This window comes from Delphinus delphis, chromosome 8 (genome assembly GCF_949987515.2).
Source record: "Delphinus delphis chromosome 8, mDelDel1.2, whole genome shotgun sequence".
NCBI lineage: Eukaryota > Metazoa > Chordata > Mammalia > Artiodactyla > Delphinidae > Delphinus > Delphinus delphis.
In genome coordinates, this window is record NC_082690.1 from 57674007 (window position 1) to 57692539 (window position 18533).

Consider the following 18533-nt stretch of genomic DNA (forward strand, 5'->3'; position numbering starts at 1 on the left):
ATTATATCGATCATTAGGAATACCCAGATTCCACTCTTACCAGCTGTGAGAACTTGGGCCAGTCACTAACGCCTGGGACCTCATTTTTCACACGAGTAATGCAGGAAGAAGGATAAGGAGCCTTCCTCCCAGGGATTTTATCAGGATCAGAGAGAGAGAATGGGGGGATTTCATCTCATCTCCGTTAATCCTTTTTTTTTTTTTTTTTTTTTGCGGTACGCGGGCCTCTCACTGTTGTGGCCTCTCCCGTTGCGGAGCACAGGCTCCGGATGTGCAGGCTCAGCGGCCATGGCTCACGGGCCCAGCCACTCCGCGGCATGCGGGATCTTCCCGGACCGGGGCACGAACCCGTGTCCCCTGCATCGGCAGGCAGACTCTCAACTACTGCGCCACCAGGGAAGCCCTCATCTCCGTTAATCCTGAAAATACTCAGCCCCCTGAGCCCAGCTATACAGCCAGTGCCCTTTATCTGTGTCACATGCATCCCTGCTTCCCAGTTTGGGGCAGAGTAGGACTCAGCCACTGGCTCCAGAAGCCCCCAGCTACAATACAGCCCCTTTCAAGCAGGACTTTACCTTCCCCAGATCCCTTCTCTGTCCTCGACCTCAGTCCTACAAGCAGCAGACCTCTTCCTGCCCCTCAGACTCTCCCCCCACCTTGAAGCTCTGGCCAAGGGGCTCCCAGCCTTAAGAGCTCGTGGAGATTCCCAGTAAGCCAGTGTGGTGTGGAGGGGAGTGTGCAGAACCTGAGAACATCACGTGCCTTCTCGGAGCCTCACTTTCCTCATCTGCAAAATGGGAATGGGAATACTTACTTTATTAGTCTCCTATTGCTCCTGTAACAAATTACCACAAATTTAGTGGCCAAATACAACACACAATAAATTCTCTTATAGTTCTGGATGTCAGAGTCCTAACACAGGTTGGCAGGGCTGCATTCCTTCTGGAGGCTCTAAGGGAGAATCCATTCCTTTGCCTTTTCTAGCTTCTGGAAGTTGCCTGCATTTCTTGGCTCCTGGCCCCATCCTCCATCTTAAGGCCGTCAGCACAGCATCTTCCAATTTCTCTCTCAGTGCTTCCGTCATCCTCACATTGCCTTTTCTCTCTCTGACCCTCCTGCCTCCTGCTTATAAGGACCTTCATGATTGCACTGGGTCCACCCAGATAATGCAGGGTTATCTCCCCGTCTCCAGATCCTTAACTAACATCGCATCTGCAAAGTTCCTTTTACCACGTAAGATAACAGATTCACCGTTCCAGGGATTAGGATGTGAGCATCTCAGGGGGTCGTGATTCAGCCTGTCACACACTCCTTGCAGGGTGGTTGAGAGGATTAAATGAGACAAGAAACGTGAAAGGCTCAAACAGTACCTGGGACGTGGCAGTCAGTCCCTCGGCACATTTTCTTTTTGTCCTCTCTCTGGGCCTTTGTCTCCCCATCCATAAAAAGAGGCCTATTCTAGCTCTAGCAGTTGGATCCCACCTTATCTAGAGCGTGTCATATGGTCAGGCAGACCATGCCCTTAGCACGGAATTCATAGGAAGCAGCAGAATTGAGCCCAGGATGCCCCCAGCGGCCCTCGGAAAAGCCCCCCTTCTCCTCCTCCCTCTTGGGGGTAGGCCTCCTGTTAGTTCCTGGCCAGCTGAGCATTTCCCATCATTCCCAGGGACGGCTGATGGGAAAGGCTGAGCTCACTGCTCCCTGGGGAGGGCGAGGGGTGGAGGGAGGAGAGGGAGAGGCTGGCGGCAGCTGCTTCAAGAGGCGAGAGGCGGGGAGAGGAGAGGCCAGGAGAGATTTACAGTGGGAGAGGTGGAGGTTATCAGCGCTCAGTATGAGTGGGAGAGGGTGAGGCCGGGCCTCCAAGCTGGGCCTTGGAGAATGGTCAGCTCTTCCTTGGCCTCCTCAGCCCAGCCCTGGCCGTGCGGCTCTGTCCCTCTGTCCCCCCTGAGAGGCCCTGGGGTCTGGAGGAGTGTGTATGTGTGCTGGGGATGGGAGGAGGGTGTCATAGGCCAGCAGGGGCTAGAAGTGAGAGGTTTTGCTGCCAGAGAGGAATACCGTCCCGTCCGTGAGAAGAGAGTCGTCTCAGCCAGCATACATGGCCCGCCCAGAAATCAGTCACCATATGCCCTTTGGCCCATCATCTGCCTTCACTGTACCCCACTTTTCTTACTTGCGTGTGTGGGGGGGGAGGGAGGGGGGAGGTAATAACACCATTACCGGATTTGGGAGAATCAAGTGAGAGAGTGACTTTGCAGCGTATACTCTGCTATATAAGGACGTGTGAGTCCATGCTTATGCACGTCACTTTGATGTTCTCTCTTCTGCACCTTGACTACCTGGCAAACTTAATCGCCCTTCAAGTCCCAGCTCAGATGTCACCTGCTCTGTGTCACTTCCTCAGCAGCCCGTTGTCCATCTGGGAAGAATGGAGCTGCTCCCGCCCCCGAGTTATCCTCTTTATAACCCTCTCTCGGTGCCTTTGGCAGGATAGCGGTTGGTCCGTGCATCTGCCTCCCCGGCCATATGTGGGCAATGCATTCACCTCAGACCCCTCTGCTTCTCAAGGTCCCAGTGGTTGTGGTAGAACAGAGGCAGGATGATAAAGGCCTGGGGGAGCTGGCCTCCTGGCCTGAGCAAGGTCCCCACTTGGCAGTCCAGCCCTTAGAACCGAGCAGACCCCCATGATGGACTCAGTCAGATTCAGAGACCCCACTCAAAGCAGGTGGGCAGTCATCCAGGTTCAAGAACCCTTCACTTTCCACGATGCAAATGCTCATGCCCGCTGCCCGGGACCTCCTGCGCGTAATCAGGACACCAAGGGGGACACGTTGGTAATGAGGTTTCCTGATGAGGGTGAAACCTGAGCCAGGGGACAGGGAGAGTGTTTCGGGAGAGGCTGTCTAGGCCCTGGAGAGTGTATCCCATAAACTCATCCACCACCCTCCAGGGACCCCCAGGAGGCCCATATCCCAGTGCCTCAGGCCCGCTAGATACACAGAGACGGCCACGTAAACGTTGGGGGACTTGCCCTCCCGCTCCTCGCTGTGTGTTCTCACCTGTGATTATTGGTCTCCCGCATCTCTCCAGAGTCCTGTATAGCCCTGTTCATCCTGGCACTTCCGGTGCCTCTCAGTGCCCTAATCCTACCGTATATTGAACTTGGATTATGTTCCAGGCCTAGGCAGACATCAGCCCATTCATTCCCCTCCACAGCCTGGAGGTGGTCATATGATCCCACTGTCCAGGTGAGGGCAGGCGAGGTGAGCAGCCGTTCAGTGCCAGGGTAGAGATCTGGACCCCGTTCCCAGTTGCTCTTTTCCGTTTCCTTCACCGTTTGCATGGTCTCCCTGAGGTTCGAGGAAAGATGGCCTGAGCGTCTAGGTTGCGGCAGGTGGAGCTGGTACTGAGTTGTCACTTCAGACGGTTTGGTAGCTAAGGCCCAGCGCTGTGCCTCCCGGCAGGTTTCTCACACCCCACCCCCGCCCCCAAATCCGTGTGAGGAGCAGGTGGAAGGTAGACTGCCAAGCCCCAGGCTGTGCTCTGGGGAGCGGTTCAGAGATGCCCTGGAATGCCCTTCCCTGCTGGCTGTCTCACTGACGCAGCTGCACTTGGCTGGCTTCACTGTGCTCGCCTCATCTGCAAGCCTGTATGTTTTTGGAAGTAATGGAAATGCATTTCTTAAAAATGCTCGATAATTCAGCCTGGTCCTGATAACAGGCCTTGGTCTCTGCCCAGCACTCTGGCCTCCCAGGAACTCCTCATACCCATCACCTCCTCTCAGCGGCCCAGGCCTGTACGAGGTGACGTGACCCTCACGGAGAGCTGGTGAACCAGCTGAACCCTGTTCATTGGGGACCTGCCCAGGGCCACCCAGCGAGTCTGTTTCTTGTGGGGATGGTGGTGCCCGTTAGTATTTTCACCACTTACAGAGTTCTGACTGTGTGCCGGGGCCTCACTTAACACTCTAGAGGGCTGAAGTGCAGGCTGATGAAACAGCAGGGCTGCCTCACCCCAGCCCTTAACTCCTTTATGTTGCACCTTGTCTGAGCCGGAGCACATTTCCTGCCCTGGAGCAGCTCCCATCCTGGGGGGCCAACCCCCGCTGGATTACGCCCGCCAAGGAGGTGTATGAGATAGGTACCCTCAGCCTGGGGGCTCAGTAAAGCCCCCGAGGGAATAATGCCTCTTTTTTCCCCTTCAGTTGTTCTCAAGATTAGACAGGAGGAGTAGGTCAAATACTTAGCATGTGACAAATAAATGATAAATCTTAAAATAATTGTTATTGTGGTTTTTGGGGTTTGTTTTCTAAAGTTTAATAAAACCACTCAAAGTTTCCGAAGAAAACTATGATTTTGAGATGACTGACAAGCACGTATTGTACGTTTGTAATATTCCTCTTTCAGAGAACCTTTTACATTGGAACTATACCACAGGATGTCCAATAATGAAAGTATTTGGTTTGGAACACACTTAGGATAAATTGTATCTTTCAACACTATCTCATTCTTTTAAAACCCAGAAGCGTTGTTACTATATTTTTACTTTCTAATTTATCAAGCATTTGGTTTGAACTGCTTACGTTTCTTGTATCTACTCTGTGTCTTTGAGCAAGTTACTTGATTTCTCTGTGTTTCCTCATATATAGAGGGGCGATATAAGAGTATCTACCTTACAGGGTTCTTGTGAGGATTAAATGAGTTAAATACAGTGTTTAGAATAGTGCCTGACACTTAATAAACATCAGTTATAATAATAATAATTATTATTATTTCTTAATAAGAAAATACACCCAGATTTAGTTACCAAATCCGGTCAGGTTGCCTTTCAGTGACTATGCGTTCAGGTAACATTTACTGAGTGCTGGTCTTGGGTTTGTCTGGGTCTTGATCTCGGGACTCAGCTGCCCCCTGGCTCTGTCCAGGGACCTGGGCTTCCTGCACGGTTTCTGCCTCGTGCGACTAGCCCCCAGGGCTCCGGGGGAGGCTGAGCTCATAAAAAGTGTCGGCAAAGCACTTTGTGGATCAATGCTAACTAATAGCAGCTCCCTGGAGCTGGCTCATATAAGGAAGACTATCGTGGAGGCAGCTTGAACCAGGCTCAGGGGCGGCCCCTGGGGAAGGCCAGTGACGTCCTCAAGGTGGGACCTGGGAAGGGCCCTGCCGTCCCTCCTCCCTGTTGCCTCCTGCCACTTTAACCAGCAGTGGGTGCTGACAAAGCTTGGAGATGGGCGGGGAGTGTTAGTGGCCACACGGGGAAGAGGTTTGCCCATTTAGTGACAGAGTCAGGAGCAGAGACCCATCTAGCCCACACACCTGGTCACTTCCAGGCCAGAGCTGGGTGCACGGCCTGTCCTGGGCATCCTCTTGTCAGGGATCTCCCAGTCATCCCCATTGCTCTCTCTCAAGAGGTCAACATTCCTGGCTGAAATAGACAGCTGCTGGCCTTTGCCCAGACACATGCCTGTCTTAAGGGTGGCAAAGCAGCTTCTGTTCAGTTGTGGGCATGAATGGGAAGTTGGCATGGGACCTTGTGCAAAGGAGGTTGTGGGCAAGACTTCCCCTAGTTCTGCCCCAGGGGGATGTCCTTCGAGTCTCAGACGGAACTGAAGTCTGTTTTGGGAACTGCTGAGGAGGCAGCAGACAGGAATTTGCCCTCTGAGAGCTCATGGTCTGATGGAGGGGCCATGGTCCTGTTCTCCAGGAGAGAGACTCCGGTCTGCTGGTTGGGGGCAGGGAGGGGGGATGTGGCTCCTGTTTCCTGGGACTTCCGATCCAATGGAGGGGACACAGCCCTCTTGTCCTCTAGTAGCTCCTTGTCTGAGGAAGGAAGCACGAACTTTGTCTGCAGCAGCCTCCTATCTGATGGAGGAGTCATGGCCACTTCCCTCAGGGAATTCTTATCTGATAGAGGAGATATGACCTCTGCCCTCAGGAAGGCCCCCTGTCTCCCTGTTTGATGGGGGAGGCTCATCTCCTTCTCTCACTTAAGAAGCCCCATTTGATGGCCTCTGCCTTTGCTCCCTGCCTCCCTGGCCTGATTCATGGGGAGCTCTGGTCTACAGGCAATAGCCACAGAGAGCTGGGCAGAGTAAGGGGCTAGGCTGCTGTGGGGCAGGGCAGAAGGGAAGAAGGGGGTGCTTTAGAGGGGCTCCTGTAGCGAGTAAGGGTGACAGGAAAGGCTTCCCAGTAGAGATGCCTTAATGGAACAGTCTGATGGAAGGAGGTGCCTGGCTGTGATGAGTACCCACTGGGGATCAGCGGTTGCTCCTCCAAGCTGGGAAGGGTAACTTGAGGGTCACTCGGGAGCCTGTCTCCACGCAGGCCAAACTGCTGGAGTGGAAAGGGCCCCTGGAGATGCTCACCTTCTGCCCGTCCATGCACAGGCCGACTACTGCCAGCCCAGAGACCTCCGCCCTCCAAGGCCTGAGAAGCCCAGAGGAGGAGAGGAAACAGGACATGTATCAGGAACGCCTTTTCCTTTTGTTTGTAACTAACCCCCTGACTTGGGGCTGGGGAGAGCTGATTCTGCACGGCCTGCCCTGGCCTAACTGCTGCTGCCTGCAGCCCCCAGCACTGGGTCTTCCACGGCCTCCCTCCTTCCCACACAGTGCCCCGCCTTGCCTCAGCTACTGCTCCTGGGCTGGTCCCTTAATTTCACCGAGACTCAGGGCTCTCATCTGTAAAATGGGGTAAGACTTCCTATCTGCCTCATAAGGAAGTTTGTTTTTTCCTTTCTTTATAGGACTTACATAATTTATTCCTTTATCCATGAGATGTGCCTGGAGCATTTCCTGTGTGCTGACCTCTGGGGTGGGCAGGGGCAGAGAGTGTAGGCGAGGAACAGGTGCGGGCAGACAGGAAGTCTGTTTGGGACTTGTGTGAGGGGTCTGGGGACATCCGAGTACACATGTCCCAAGGCTAGTGGGTATGGGGTCAGAGAGGGTCTGGCTGGAGATGGGAGTTTGGCTTACCAGCATCTGGTGGCAGTTAAAGGGGCCAGGTGGGTGGGGTCACCAAGGGAACTGCTTGTCATGGGTCCTGGGAAGGGGTGGAGGCCAGGCCCTGGAGGCCACAGGCAACCGGGCTCTGCTCTGGAGCCTACAGACAGCTGGGCACAGGGCAGGGATGGGGGACCACTGAGTCAGGGCTCCAGTGGCTAAGAGGAGCGGGCCTGGGATGGGGTCACAGGATGGTGCTCCTGGGGGGTGTCGAGACTTTGCTTTGGCAAGCGGGGTGTGGGGGTGTGTGGGAAGGATGGTCTTTGGGTTGAGGAGACAGTAAGTTATGGCAGAGGTGCTCAGACATCAAAAGAACGTGGTCAGGCGGATTGGCATTCTCTTTTTGTTTTGGCCGCACCGTGTGGCATGCAGGATCTTAGTTCCCCAACCAGGGATTGAACCCGTGCCCCCTTCAGTGGAAGCGCGGAGTCTTAACCACTGGACTGCCAGGGAAGTCCCGGATTGGCATTCTCTTATTCTCATGATTTCAGCTAGTCTTCTGCTGGCTAGAGGGCTGCTGTGGGAGCACGTGTGTTTACGTGATGTGTGTATGGTGTACGTCGGGGGAGTTGTAGGTGAGATGTGTGTGGGGTGTGTGATGCAGGTGTGCTCATGGAGTGTGCTTAGTATTTGTGTGTGTGGTCTGTGTATGTGGTGTGTATAAGTGTAAGTGGTATATATGTGGTGTGAGATGTGAAGCATACGTGGTATGTGTGTGGTGCAAGTGTGCACGATGTGTGTGGTGTGGTATGTGGTGTGTTTTGTACATGTGTGGTGTGTGGTGTGCCTGTAGGTACATGTGTAGGGCGTGTAGGGTATGTGTGGTGTGTGTTGTGTGTGTGTGGTGTTTGTGGGTATGTGTCTCTGTGTGTATGCATGGGGTGTGTGTGTGTGTGTGTGTGTGTGTGTGTGTGTGAGGTGTGTAGAGTTTGTGACTGCATACAGCAGGCTGGTGCTGAGCCATTTGCCTGGGCTGGAAACTTAGAAGCATCCACCAGGCTTCCGAATTTCCCTTCTCTATTTAGGGTCACATCCAATGGTCCACTGGTAACAGCTGGCTATCCAGAAAAAAAAGGGGGGGTGGGGTTTTAGTATTTGCCAATTTCTGTGGTGTAAATTCTTCCACCAAGGATTTCACCCTACTAATGTCATGTCATTGAACATGGAGTTGGGAAGAGATGCACAGTAGGGCACCATCTTTATAGAAAAATTTAGTAAAAAATAGTAAGTGATAAGTTTTGACTATTTATTCCCTTTATTTTTTTTTTAATGAGTGTTGATAGTTTTTTTAAAATAAATTTATTTATTCATTTTATTTTTGACTGCATTGGGTCTTCGTTGCTGTGCGCGGGCTTTCTCTAGTTGTGGCGAGCGGGGGCTACTCTTCATTGCGGTGCACGGGCTTCTCATTGCGGTGGCTTCTCTTGTTGCGGAGCACGGGCTGTAGGCACACGGGCTTCAGTAGTTGTGGCGCAGGGCTCAGTAGTTGTGGCTCTAGAGTGCGGGCTCAGTAGTTGTGGTGCATGGGCTTAGTTGCTCCGCAGCATGTGGGATCTTCCTGGACCAGGGCTCGAACCCGTGTGCCCTGCATTGTCAGGCGGATTTTTAACCACTGCGCCACCAGGGAAGCCCTCCCTTTGTTGTTTTTTTTTTTACTTTTTAAAAAAAATTATTTATTTATTTATTTTTGGCTACGTTGGGTCTTTTTTGCTGCATGGGGGCTTCCTCTAGTTGCGGAGAGTGGTGGCTACTATTTATTGCGGTGGCTTCTCTTGTTGCGGAGCACAAGCTCTAGGCGTGTGGGCTTCAGTAGTTGTGGCACGAGGGCTCAGTAGTTGTGGCTCGCAGGCTCTAGAGCACAGCCTCAGTAGTTGCGGCGCATGGGCTTAGTTGCTCCGTGGCATGTGGGATCTTCCTGGACCAGGGCTCGAACCTGTGTCCCCTTCATTGGCAGGCAGATTCTTAACCGCTGTGCCACCAGGGAAGTCCCCCTCCCTTTGTTTTTAATATAATTTATTTAACTGTAATTTTGGATCAGGATTTCTCACCATCAGCACTGTTAACATTTGGGCTCGAGGTTTTTTGTTGGGAGCAGGGAAGGGGCCGGCCTACACATTGTGCAGGCAGCACCCGTGACCTCCGCCCACTAGATGCCAGTAGCACCCCTCCCCCAAGTCGTGATCACTCAGATGTCTCTAAACATTGCCAAATGTCCCCCAGGGGGCTGAGACAGCCACTTCACCCCCAGTAGAGAGCCATTGGCAATGGCTGTGTTTAACAACTAGCTCACAACATTCCTACAAGTGTGACAATCGGCTCTATGAGCCTGTACAAGCCAGCTCCAGCCCATCATGGGCACTGTATCTAGCTAAATATAAGACGTGGGTTTTTCTCCCCAAAATTCTTTCTCAAGAAAGAGCCACTATCCTAGGCCATACCTTTCAATCTGGACAGAGCTCCTGACCACAGAGGGCTCTCAGCCCCTGACTGGCCCCCAGAGTGGTTGAAGCAAAGTTGGAGATGCACTGCCCTACTGTTCTGTTCTGATATTTCATGAAATGTGACAATGGAGAAAAAAGTAACACTTCTGAATCAATATCTTATTTTATTATATGTTCTTCTGTATCCCTCAAAGTTTATATGTGCAAATTGGCAAAAACAAAAAAACCATACACACACACACACACACACACACACACACACACACACACATACACACGCAAGTAGAACTTTAAATAAAGTCTTCCCACTGGGAAAACCATGGCTGCCGCGTCACACACCCGTGTTTTATCCTGGCGGCCAGGCGGCCCGCCTCTGAATCGTCTCTTGGCCCAAGTCCTATTTTTCCCCATCTTCAGGCTCAGGGTTTGGCCCTTGTTTATGCATTTATTCATTCTTTCGAAATATTTACTAAGCACCCACTATATACCAAGGAAGATGACTGAAGGAGGACAGGGTTCCTGCTCTCTGGAGCTTGTCAGTATTTCACTCCACGCCATCCACTGGGGAGCAGAGATGTGCAGGCTCGTGTGGATGCTGAGGGGACATGGGGCAGAATAGAGGCGAGGAAGGGAGAAGTGCATGTGTGGGTGGCTATTGTGTGCCTGAAGCTGAGCTGGGCACATCATACATGGCTCATCCCACCCTCCTGCTGGGCTTCTGAGGGAGGGTTTTGTTTATTTGTGGAGTATCTCTCTCTCTCCCTGCTCCAGAGTGCAGGTGTCCTGGTGACAGGGCACAGGGGCCTGTATCTTCTGGAGATAAGAACAGTGTCAGGCCCAGAGATGGGAAAAAAAGGAAGAAAAGCAAGGAGGGGAGTAGCAAAGATGGTTGGAGAGAGGGAAGGAGGAAGGGGTCAGGGCAAGGACACTTTAAGCTGAAGCAGTCAGGGAAGGCTTCTTGGATGAGGTGACATTGGGAAGGAAGGATGGGAGGGATTGCAGTGGGAGAACTGATAGAAAGGCTATTGCAGAAAGAGGGAATAACAGGGCATGTCCCTGGAGATTTCTGGAATGTGAGGGTCTAAACTAGGAAGAGAATATCATAAACTGCTGTTTTCTACCCAAGACTGAGAGAGAGACAGCTAAAAAAGCTTGTTTGTCTCCATTGGAGTTAATATAACCATCCCCTCCCACCTGAGGGACAGCTGGGCAAGAACTGTCCCCTGGGCGCTGGAGGGAAGGCAGAGTGTTGGCTCAGGGAATGAGGATAATAGCAATAATAATTACAGTCCCAATGATGTCCGCTTCCCTTTATCATTCCCTACTAGGTACCAAGGCTTTATATATGCCTTCACCTATGGGGTAGATATCAACCCCACTTTCCAGATGATGGAAAGTATGCCTCAGAGAGGAAGCAAAACTCAAGGTCACACAGGACTCAGGCGGGGTCTGCGTGCTTCAGCGTCTGCACTGTTTCCTCTGCCAGCACCCTTCCCTTCCTGCCTCTCAACCCTCGAGAAGGCTGGAGAGCATTCAGGTGCAGTTTGTGGGCTCTTTGGGATCCAGCTGCCAGCCTGCTTGGTGAAATTATTAGCTTTCGATTTCAGATCTCCAGTTTCGTGGGTTACTAGAAAATGGGCCAGGCTCCTTTAAGAAACTCTCCCCTCTGTCCGTGGCCACCTGGTGCTCCCCTCCTCCCTCACTCTGCACCCCCTGGAAATCTTCACATATATGGATCATGGCTAGAAAAGTGAACACATGAATGTGGACAAGAGGCTGGAGCAATTGCTGTCTGCCTAGACGCCTGTGAGAAGTCTGGAGCCCGGGAGCTTGACTTGGCCAGACCCCCATCCCCCACCCCTCACCCCTCAGGCCTGTGCCCAAGGAAGCCATGCACGATTCTAAGCAGGGGAGTGACAGGAGCACCAGAAGCCTGGGGCTCTCCTCCCAGTCTGTGACTGGACACACCCCAGAGTCTCTCTGGGCCTTAGTTTCTTGGCCGGGTGCAAGATTCTTCTCTTCCATTGATTTCTCCGTCTGGGAAATAAAGCAGGCTACACTGTGATCCCTCATGCTCCCCAAATCTGTGAAACAGGGGTGACATCTCCTGTCTTCTGGCCTCCTCCCCCTGTCCTGGGCTGTCCTGAGAAGCAGGTGCACTAATGGTGGATAAACAGGCAGGCAATGTTCTGACACAGGGAGGGCGGTTCAGTTCTGGCAGACCAGACAAGCCTGCACACAAATAACTCTGCTACCAGGGAGGGTGTGATAAGGGCTCTAGAAAGCTCCTTGCTGCCACAGCTACCTGCTCCTCACACCTCCCGGCTCCCTCATGGCTGTTCTCACACCCAGGAAAGTGGGTCAGAATGTAGGGCGGGTGTACCTGAGGGTGAATGCCCCCTTGCAGGTCCCTACCCTACCTAGCTGAGCTATGACTGCTATCAGGCGCAGGGATGGGGGAAAGGTATGGGGTGACAGCATCTCTGTGTCCAAGGTACAGTCCTGGCCATTCTCCTTCCCCCTAAGTGCCTATGGCTCCCCGTTGCCTTCTGGATATGGTCTGAGGTCCTTAGTCTGGCATTCGAGACCCTTTATACCTAGCCCAGGGCCTGGGGCATGGAGGTGCTCCGTGACTATCAGGGAAGCATGTGGACCCTTCTCTGGTCCGTCCTCCTCCCTGGTGCTCCTCCCAGGCACTTGGGACATACTGCAGATTGCCTACTGTCTCTCAAATGCACAGTGGACCCAGTTGTGAGGCCCCCACCTGCAGTGCTGTCACCTTTTCCGCACCTCTGTGTGTTCTTCAAGATCCCTCTCGTTGCTACTTCCTCCCTTGAAGCCTTTCCTGACCCCCTCAGACAGAACCACACAATCCTACCTATAAGGTAGTATTGTGAGTGGTGAAAAGTGTCATCCCTGCAGCTAGACTGCCTGGGTTCCAATATCAAGCTGAGCACCTTACTAGCTGTGTGACCTTGGGCAAATGACTTAGACTCTCTGTGCCTCAGCTTCCTCATCTGCGAAAGTGGGATAGTCGAACCTCCTCATATGTTGTTGGAGGAACAAATGAGTTAACGTTTATGACACACTTAGAGTAGTAACTGGCCCCTGATTTCTCTCCTGGATGAGTTTTCTGTTGTTGATTGAGCTTAACATCTGAAGGTCTCCCCACATTCACTGTATTCATAGCATTTTTATCTAACATGAACTTTCTGATGCTCGCAAAGGATTGAATTGTTGCCAGTGCTCTCTCAGTTCACTGGTAGTGAATCTACGTTCGTGGATAATCTCTACAAGATGAGTTTTCTGATGCTGAGTAAGACATGTTTGGCTAAATGATTTCCCATAGGCAGCCCGTTCATGGGCTTCCTCTCCTGTATGAGTTTTCTGATGCTGGCTTTGAGACATTGATTAAGTTATTCACGGTCTCTGAAGCTCAGGTTTCCCCTTTGAAAAATGGGAACGTTTAGATGGCATAATATACTATCTTAACGTGTGTGAAGTTCTTAGCACAGCACCTGGATTACAGGGAAAGCTTAATGCACGGTGGCCGACGTGATTGGTGGGTTTATCTCACTTGACTATACCGTGGTTTTTTGTCAGCAGGAACATCTTAGTGCCTGCAGAGCCTGGCAGTGGTAGGAGTGTGTGAATGTTTACCGGGTAAGTGAATGATAAATGGGAGAGTCCTTGGTCAAAGCTGAACAGAGGCCCGTGGGGGTGTATCAGTTGTATACCTGGCTCAGCCTGATGGTGGCTGGGACCCTGCCCCTATGAAGTATTTTCTAAGCCCGGTGCCTATTGATCATGACAGCCGAAGAGAAGCATAGATAGAAGAAGAAATCCCTGGAGTCCACTCACCCAGAGCAAAGGACCATCCCCACCATCTTTTTAAACGTCATCCATCCTCCCTATTGACTAATTCTCTCTTAGGGCATTCATTCAACAGCATTCCACCTGTTTTTATTTACTGAGCACCTACTGTGGCCCAGGCACCATGCTGTGCCCCAGGGATCCAGTGTCAAAAATACAAATAAGATCTCTACTCTCATATAAGTTATGAAAGAGAAGCAGAGGGTGAGTAAACAGACTTTTACAGAGTGTGGTAAATGTTGTGACGGAGACACACTGGGTGTGGGAGTTGGGGGGCGTCTAATCCAGACCTGGGGGGAGTCAGGGAAAGCTTCCTGGAGAAGGAGAGTGCTGAGCAGAAGACACAGCATGCAGTTCTGGCAGTTGACACAGCAGGCTTGGGGAAGGTTCTGAGGAATCACAGAGATGTGGACTCTGGCTTGTAAAATCGCAGAATCAGAGATTCTAGCATCAAAGGATCCAAATGCCAGGAGCCATATTTTCTCTACTGTGCTTACAATATTTTTTTCACTAAGACTTGAGACATACCTTGTTAGGGAAGCCCTGGCATCTTTATGAAGTAATTTGTGCTCATTGTACAACATGGAAAAATAAGGGATATAAAGGAATGAGTGGATGGGTGGACGGAGTTTCCTTCAACTCCTGGTTAACATTTAGGCACATTTCCTTTCCTTTCATTCATTTTTTGGGGTTGTTTTTAGTTTTAGTTTTTAAAACTGAGATATTTACATACCATAATGTTAGCAGTTATTTTCACAAGGTTGTATAACCATCACCACTATCTAATTCCAGAATATTTTCATCACCCCATTAGCAATCACTTCCCATTTCCCCCTCCCGCCAGCCCCGGGCAACCACTGATCTTCTTTCTGTTTCTATGTAATTGCCTATTCTGGACATTTCGTATAAGTGGAATCACACAATATATGGCTTTTTGTGTCTGGCTTCTTTCACTTAATACAATACTTTCGAGGTTCATCCATGTCGCAGCATGAATCAGTGCTTCATCCCTTTTTATGGTTGAATAATATTCCATTGAATGTATATGCCACAGTTAAAAAAATAGATTCATCAATTGATGGACTTCTTTTTCACTTTTTGTGACTGTTATGAATAATGCCACTATGAACATTTATGTACAAGTATTTGTGTGGACATCGTTTTCAGTTCTCTTGGGTATCTACCTAGGAATGGAATCGCTGGGTCATATGTTAACTCTATGTTTGATGTTTAGAGGGACAGCCAGACTTTGCCAAAGCGACTGCACTGCTCTACATCACCACCAGCAATGTACGAGGGTTCTTGTTTCTCCACACCCTTGATAACACTTGCTATTGTTCTTCTTTTTCTTTTTTTTTAAATTTTATTTACTTATTTGTTTATTTTTGGCTGCGTGGGATCTTTGTGGCTGCGCGTGGGCTTTCTCTAGTTGTGGCAAATGGGGGCTACTGTTCGTTGCGGCGCGCGGGCTTCTCATTGCGGTGGCTTCTCTTGTTGCGGAGCATGGGCTCTAGGCATGCAGGCTTCAGTAGTTGTGGCTCACAGGCTCTAGAGCACAGGCTCAGTAGTTGTGGCACACGGGCTCTAGTTGTGGCTCGCGGGCTCTAGTTTGCAGGCGCAGTAGTTGTGGCGCATGGGCTTAGTTGCTCCAGGGCATGTGGGATCTTGTGGACCATGGCTCAAACCCGTGTCCTCTGCATTGGCAGGCGGATTTTTAACCACTGTGCCACCAGGGAAGTCCCTGTAGTAAGTTTTGAATTTGGGACGTCTGAGTCCTCCAACTTTGTTCCTTTTTTTTTTTTCAAGATTGTTTTGGCTATTACATTTCCATATGAATTTTATGATCAGCCTGTCAATGCAAAAAAATCCAGCTGCGATTTTTGATAGGGATTGCATTGAATTCATAGATCAGTTTGAGGAGTATTGCCGTATTAACAACCTTGTCTTCTCCTTCTTTCTTTTGGGTATTTATTGAGTATAAAGTTGAGCTCATGCCCAAAATACTGTTTTGATTCCTGATTTATTCTGCTTAATATTCTATCATAGGCATTTCCCTGTGTTATGAAAGATGCAAGCATAATTTCAATGCTATGTAGTATTATTCCATTGTTTGGCTGTACTATACAAACTTATAAACTCTTGGTTGTTGGGTAATCTATCTAGGAAGGTACTTTGTTCTGGGTCCCTCACGATATAGGCCTCTCCCTATAGGCACAAAGGGACATTGGGAGGACTGGTGGCACGCAGAAAAGCGGCAGAATCAGAAGATAGGATCCAGCAGGCTGCACAGACACTGATACAGCATGTTTGTTTTAGGCATGTTCTCTAGAACAGTGGATTTTAAACAGTTAAAAATGTGCAGCGTGGTATTCATTTTACATTGCAACTCAGTTCATCTGAAACAAACGTTTTACTAAATAATATTTACTTTTCCCATTAGCCAGGAGAAGCTGGTCTGCTGCAGTTACAAACAACCCCCAAATCTCAGTGGCTCAAGAGCTTTTTTTCTCTCTCATGCTACATGTCTGTCATCTAGCAGGAGAGCCCTGGGATTTCGGTCTCTGAAGGCTTTCCCATCCAGATCATTGCTGGTTTCAGTGATAGAGGAAAGAGGCTGTGGTAGGCAGAAGAATGGCCCCCCAACAATGTCTACGTCCTAATCCTTGGAACCTTTGAATATGTTATATCACATGGCAATCAGTTGATCTTAAAATAGGGAGCTACATGTATTCATAAGGGTCTTTAAAAGTGGAAGAGGGAGGCAGAAGAGGAGGTCAGAGCGATGCAATGTGATAAGAACCCAACCTGCTGTTGCTGGCTTTGAAGATGGAGGAAGAGGCCTTGAGACATGGAATGTGGGTGGAAAGGGCAAGGAAACAGATTTACCCCTAGAGCCTCTGGAAAGGAACGCAGCCCTGCTAACATCTTGATTTTAACCTAGTGAGGTACATTTTGAACTTCTGAACTACAGAACTGCCAGATAATACATTTATGTTGTTTTAAGCCACTAAGTTTGTGACCCTTTGTTATAGCCTCCATAGAAGGCTAATATAAACAGCATGGGGAATCATGCACCAGCCCTTAAATGCTTCTGCCCGGAAGTGACATATGGCCCTTCTACGCATGTTCCCTTGGCCAGAGCAAGCTGCATGGGCACAACTAACTTCATAGGACTGGAGAAATTTGATCCACCCATATGCCCAGCCTTAGAGGGCAATAGAATATTGGTAAAATAGTAGTATAGTAGTATCTATAGTAGTATAATAGTAGTATCTACTATACCTTTGCCATCTGCACCTGACGCTTGTATCTTTTATTCTATTGCATTAAAAAACAACAACAACAAAGTGCTGGTGGCAACTCTGTAAGTTGATTTCATTGTCAACTAATGGGTTGTGACCCCTGGGTTGAAAAACACTGCTCTACAGACCCTCCTCTGCCCATGCCTGATGGACCACATGACACACCCTAAGCCTAGTTGATTGGCCCAGGCATCGGACACCTGACCAAAACTGACCAATGAAATTCCTCTCCTGGGGATTTGGAATTGGGCCATTCAACCAGTTAACCGTGGGAAGCTGAGCAGAGGCAGAGTAGAAATAGGGTCGGAGTGAGAGCCACATGCAAGCCAAAATGATGGAGGGGCAGAAAAGCCCTGAGTAAGAAGAGAGTTGGTCCACAGAGGCAATGTAGCAGCCGCACACAGAGCAGTGCAGCCGGGAGAACATGCAGCCCCAGGGAGAGAGGTGGAGAAAGAGAGCTGCCGCCTGAGAGGCTGATGGCTTCCCCGTTCCCGGCTCCAGCCCCCGTGCGTCCTGCCTGCATATCCTTCCCGTGAGATTTTTGCCTCCTTATCATACCCTCTCCTTTTCTTGAGCTCTGCTAGGTGGGTTTCTGTTCCTTATCTCCAGAGAGTCTTAATCAGCTAGAACACCACCAGTATTTCTTGCGTGGGACCCAGCTTTGGCTCTGAGGGTCGGGCTTATGGGGTACAAACGGGACTTGGGGATGAACTAAACCCAGCCATCCCACAGTCTGGAAGTTTGGCTTTTACCTCAGTTTTGTGTGTTTGTGCTTGCTCTTCAAAGTGGACAGGCAGAAGCCATCTCTGAGGTCCTGCACCAGGTGGGGGTCCCAGTGAACTGGAAGCACCCCTGCAGGGGCCTTTTCTCTGACAGCATTGTGGTCAGGAAGCCAGTGGAGTTGTTTCAGGGACCGTTTGGCTGTGGGACAGAGTGGAAAGGACATGGGCTCTGGAGACAGGCAGCCATAATTCACCTCTTTGAGCCTCAGTTTTCTCATCTCTGAAATGGGATTGTGGAAGGATCAACAACAGTGTTCTGGGAAAAATACTGAGACATGCTGAGGGCGTACAAGCCTGGACGCGCCCGCAGCTGTTGTTGTTGTCTGAGGAAGCCATCAGCGTCCAGCTTCCTGAGGAGGTGGCCCGGTGGCTGGTTGAGTTAGCAGCGGGCCATCTCCCACTGCTGGGCTGGCCGTGCTTCCTGCCCCTCGTCACGCTTACTCTCCTGGTCGCTCCTTCCTCACCCTTTCATTTCTCCCCCCAACTCCTGTCCTCATTTCCCCTTTTTCTGTTATTCCTGACGTTGATAAAAACACCTGCTTTAGGAAAGTAGCAGGGTTGGACAGAAAATAACCAGCCTCTGGAGGCAGACAGACAGAACTGGGTCTGAATCCTGACTTATTAGCCCCTTGCTTGCTGTATGTTTCTGGGAAAATTACTACGTCTCTTTGAATCTCGAGTTCGTTGTCTGTAAAATGAGGGTTATAATGCTCATTTCACAGTGCTGTTATGAGAAATAATTAATTGGGCACTCAACAAATGCTAGTTCCTACTTTATAAAAATGTTAATTGCTTCTTCCTTCCTTCCCTCCCTCCCTTCTCTCTCTGACTATCACTACTCCCAGCTGGCCCCCCGCACCAGCTTCCTGTGGCCAGGGTGCTGCTGGTCCCTCTCAGGGGTCACTGGGATGGCCTCAGGCATTTGTGGCCTCTCCTTTCCATCAGACCCAGGGCTCCTGAGGGGTGGACTGAGGCTTCTGGAAGCAGCTGGGATCTCTGTGGCCTGTCACTTCTCTGGTCTCCTCTGCAGGTCTGGCCTTAGCTTGGGAGCTGCTAGTTCAAACTGTGTGATCTGTATTTTTTTTTCTCACTTTAGCAATTATTATACCCCAGCTGACTGTGGCATCTTCACACTCCA

General features: G+C 50.4%; 1 protein-coding gene across 5 annotated transcripts in view; it reads left to right on the plus strand.

The window, feature by feature from the left end:
- Positions 1-18533, plus strand: part of ARRB1 (arrestin beta 1) — a 74077-nt gene that overhangs the window by 31383 nt on the left and 24161 nt on the right. For 3 of the 5 annotated variants that reach the window (XM_060018261.1, XM_060018263.1, XM_060018266.1), the window contains exon 1: positions 16895-17145. The exons of 1 other annotated variant lie outside the window; for it this stretch is intronic. In XM_060018261.1, the coding sequence (XP_059874244.1) occupies positions 17090-17145 (56 nt within the window). In that variant the 5' untranslated portion in view covers positions 16895-17089. Of the gene's footprint in view, positions 1-6590; positions 6689-16894; positions 17146-18533 lie in introns of those variants that run through there. One more of the 5 variants, XM_060018265.1, reaches the window with a different exon arrangement.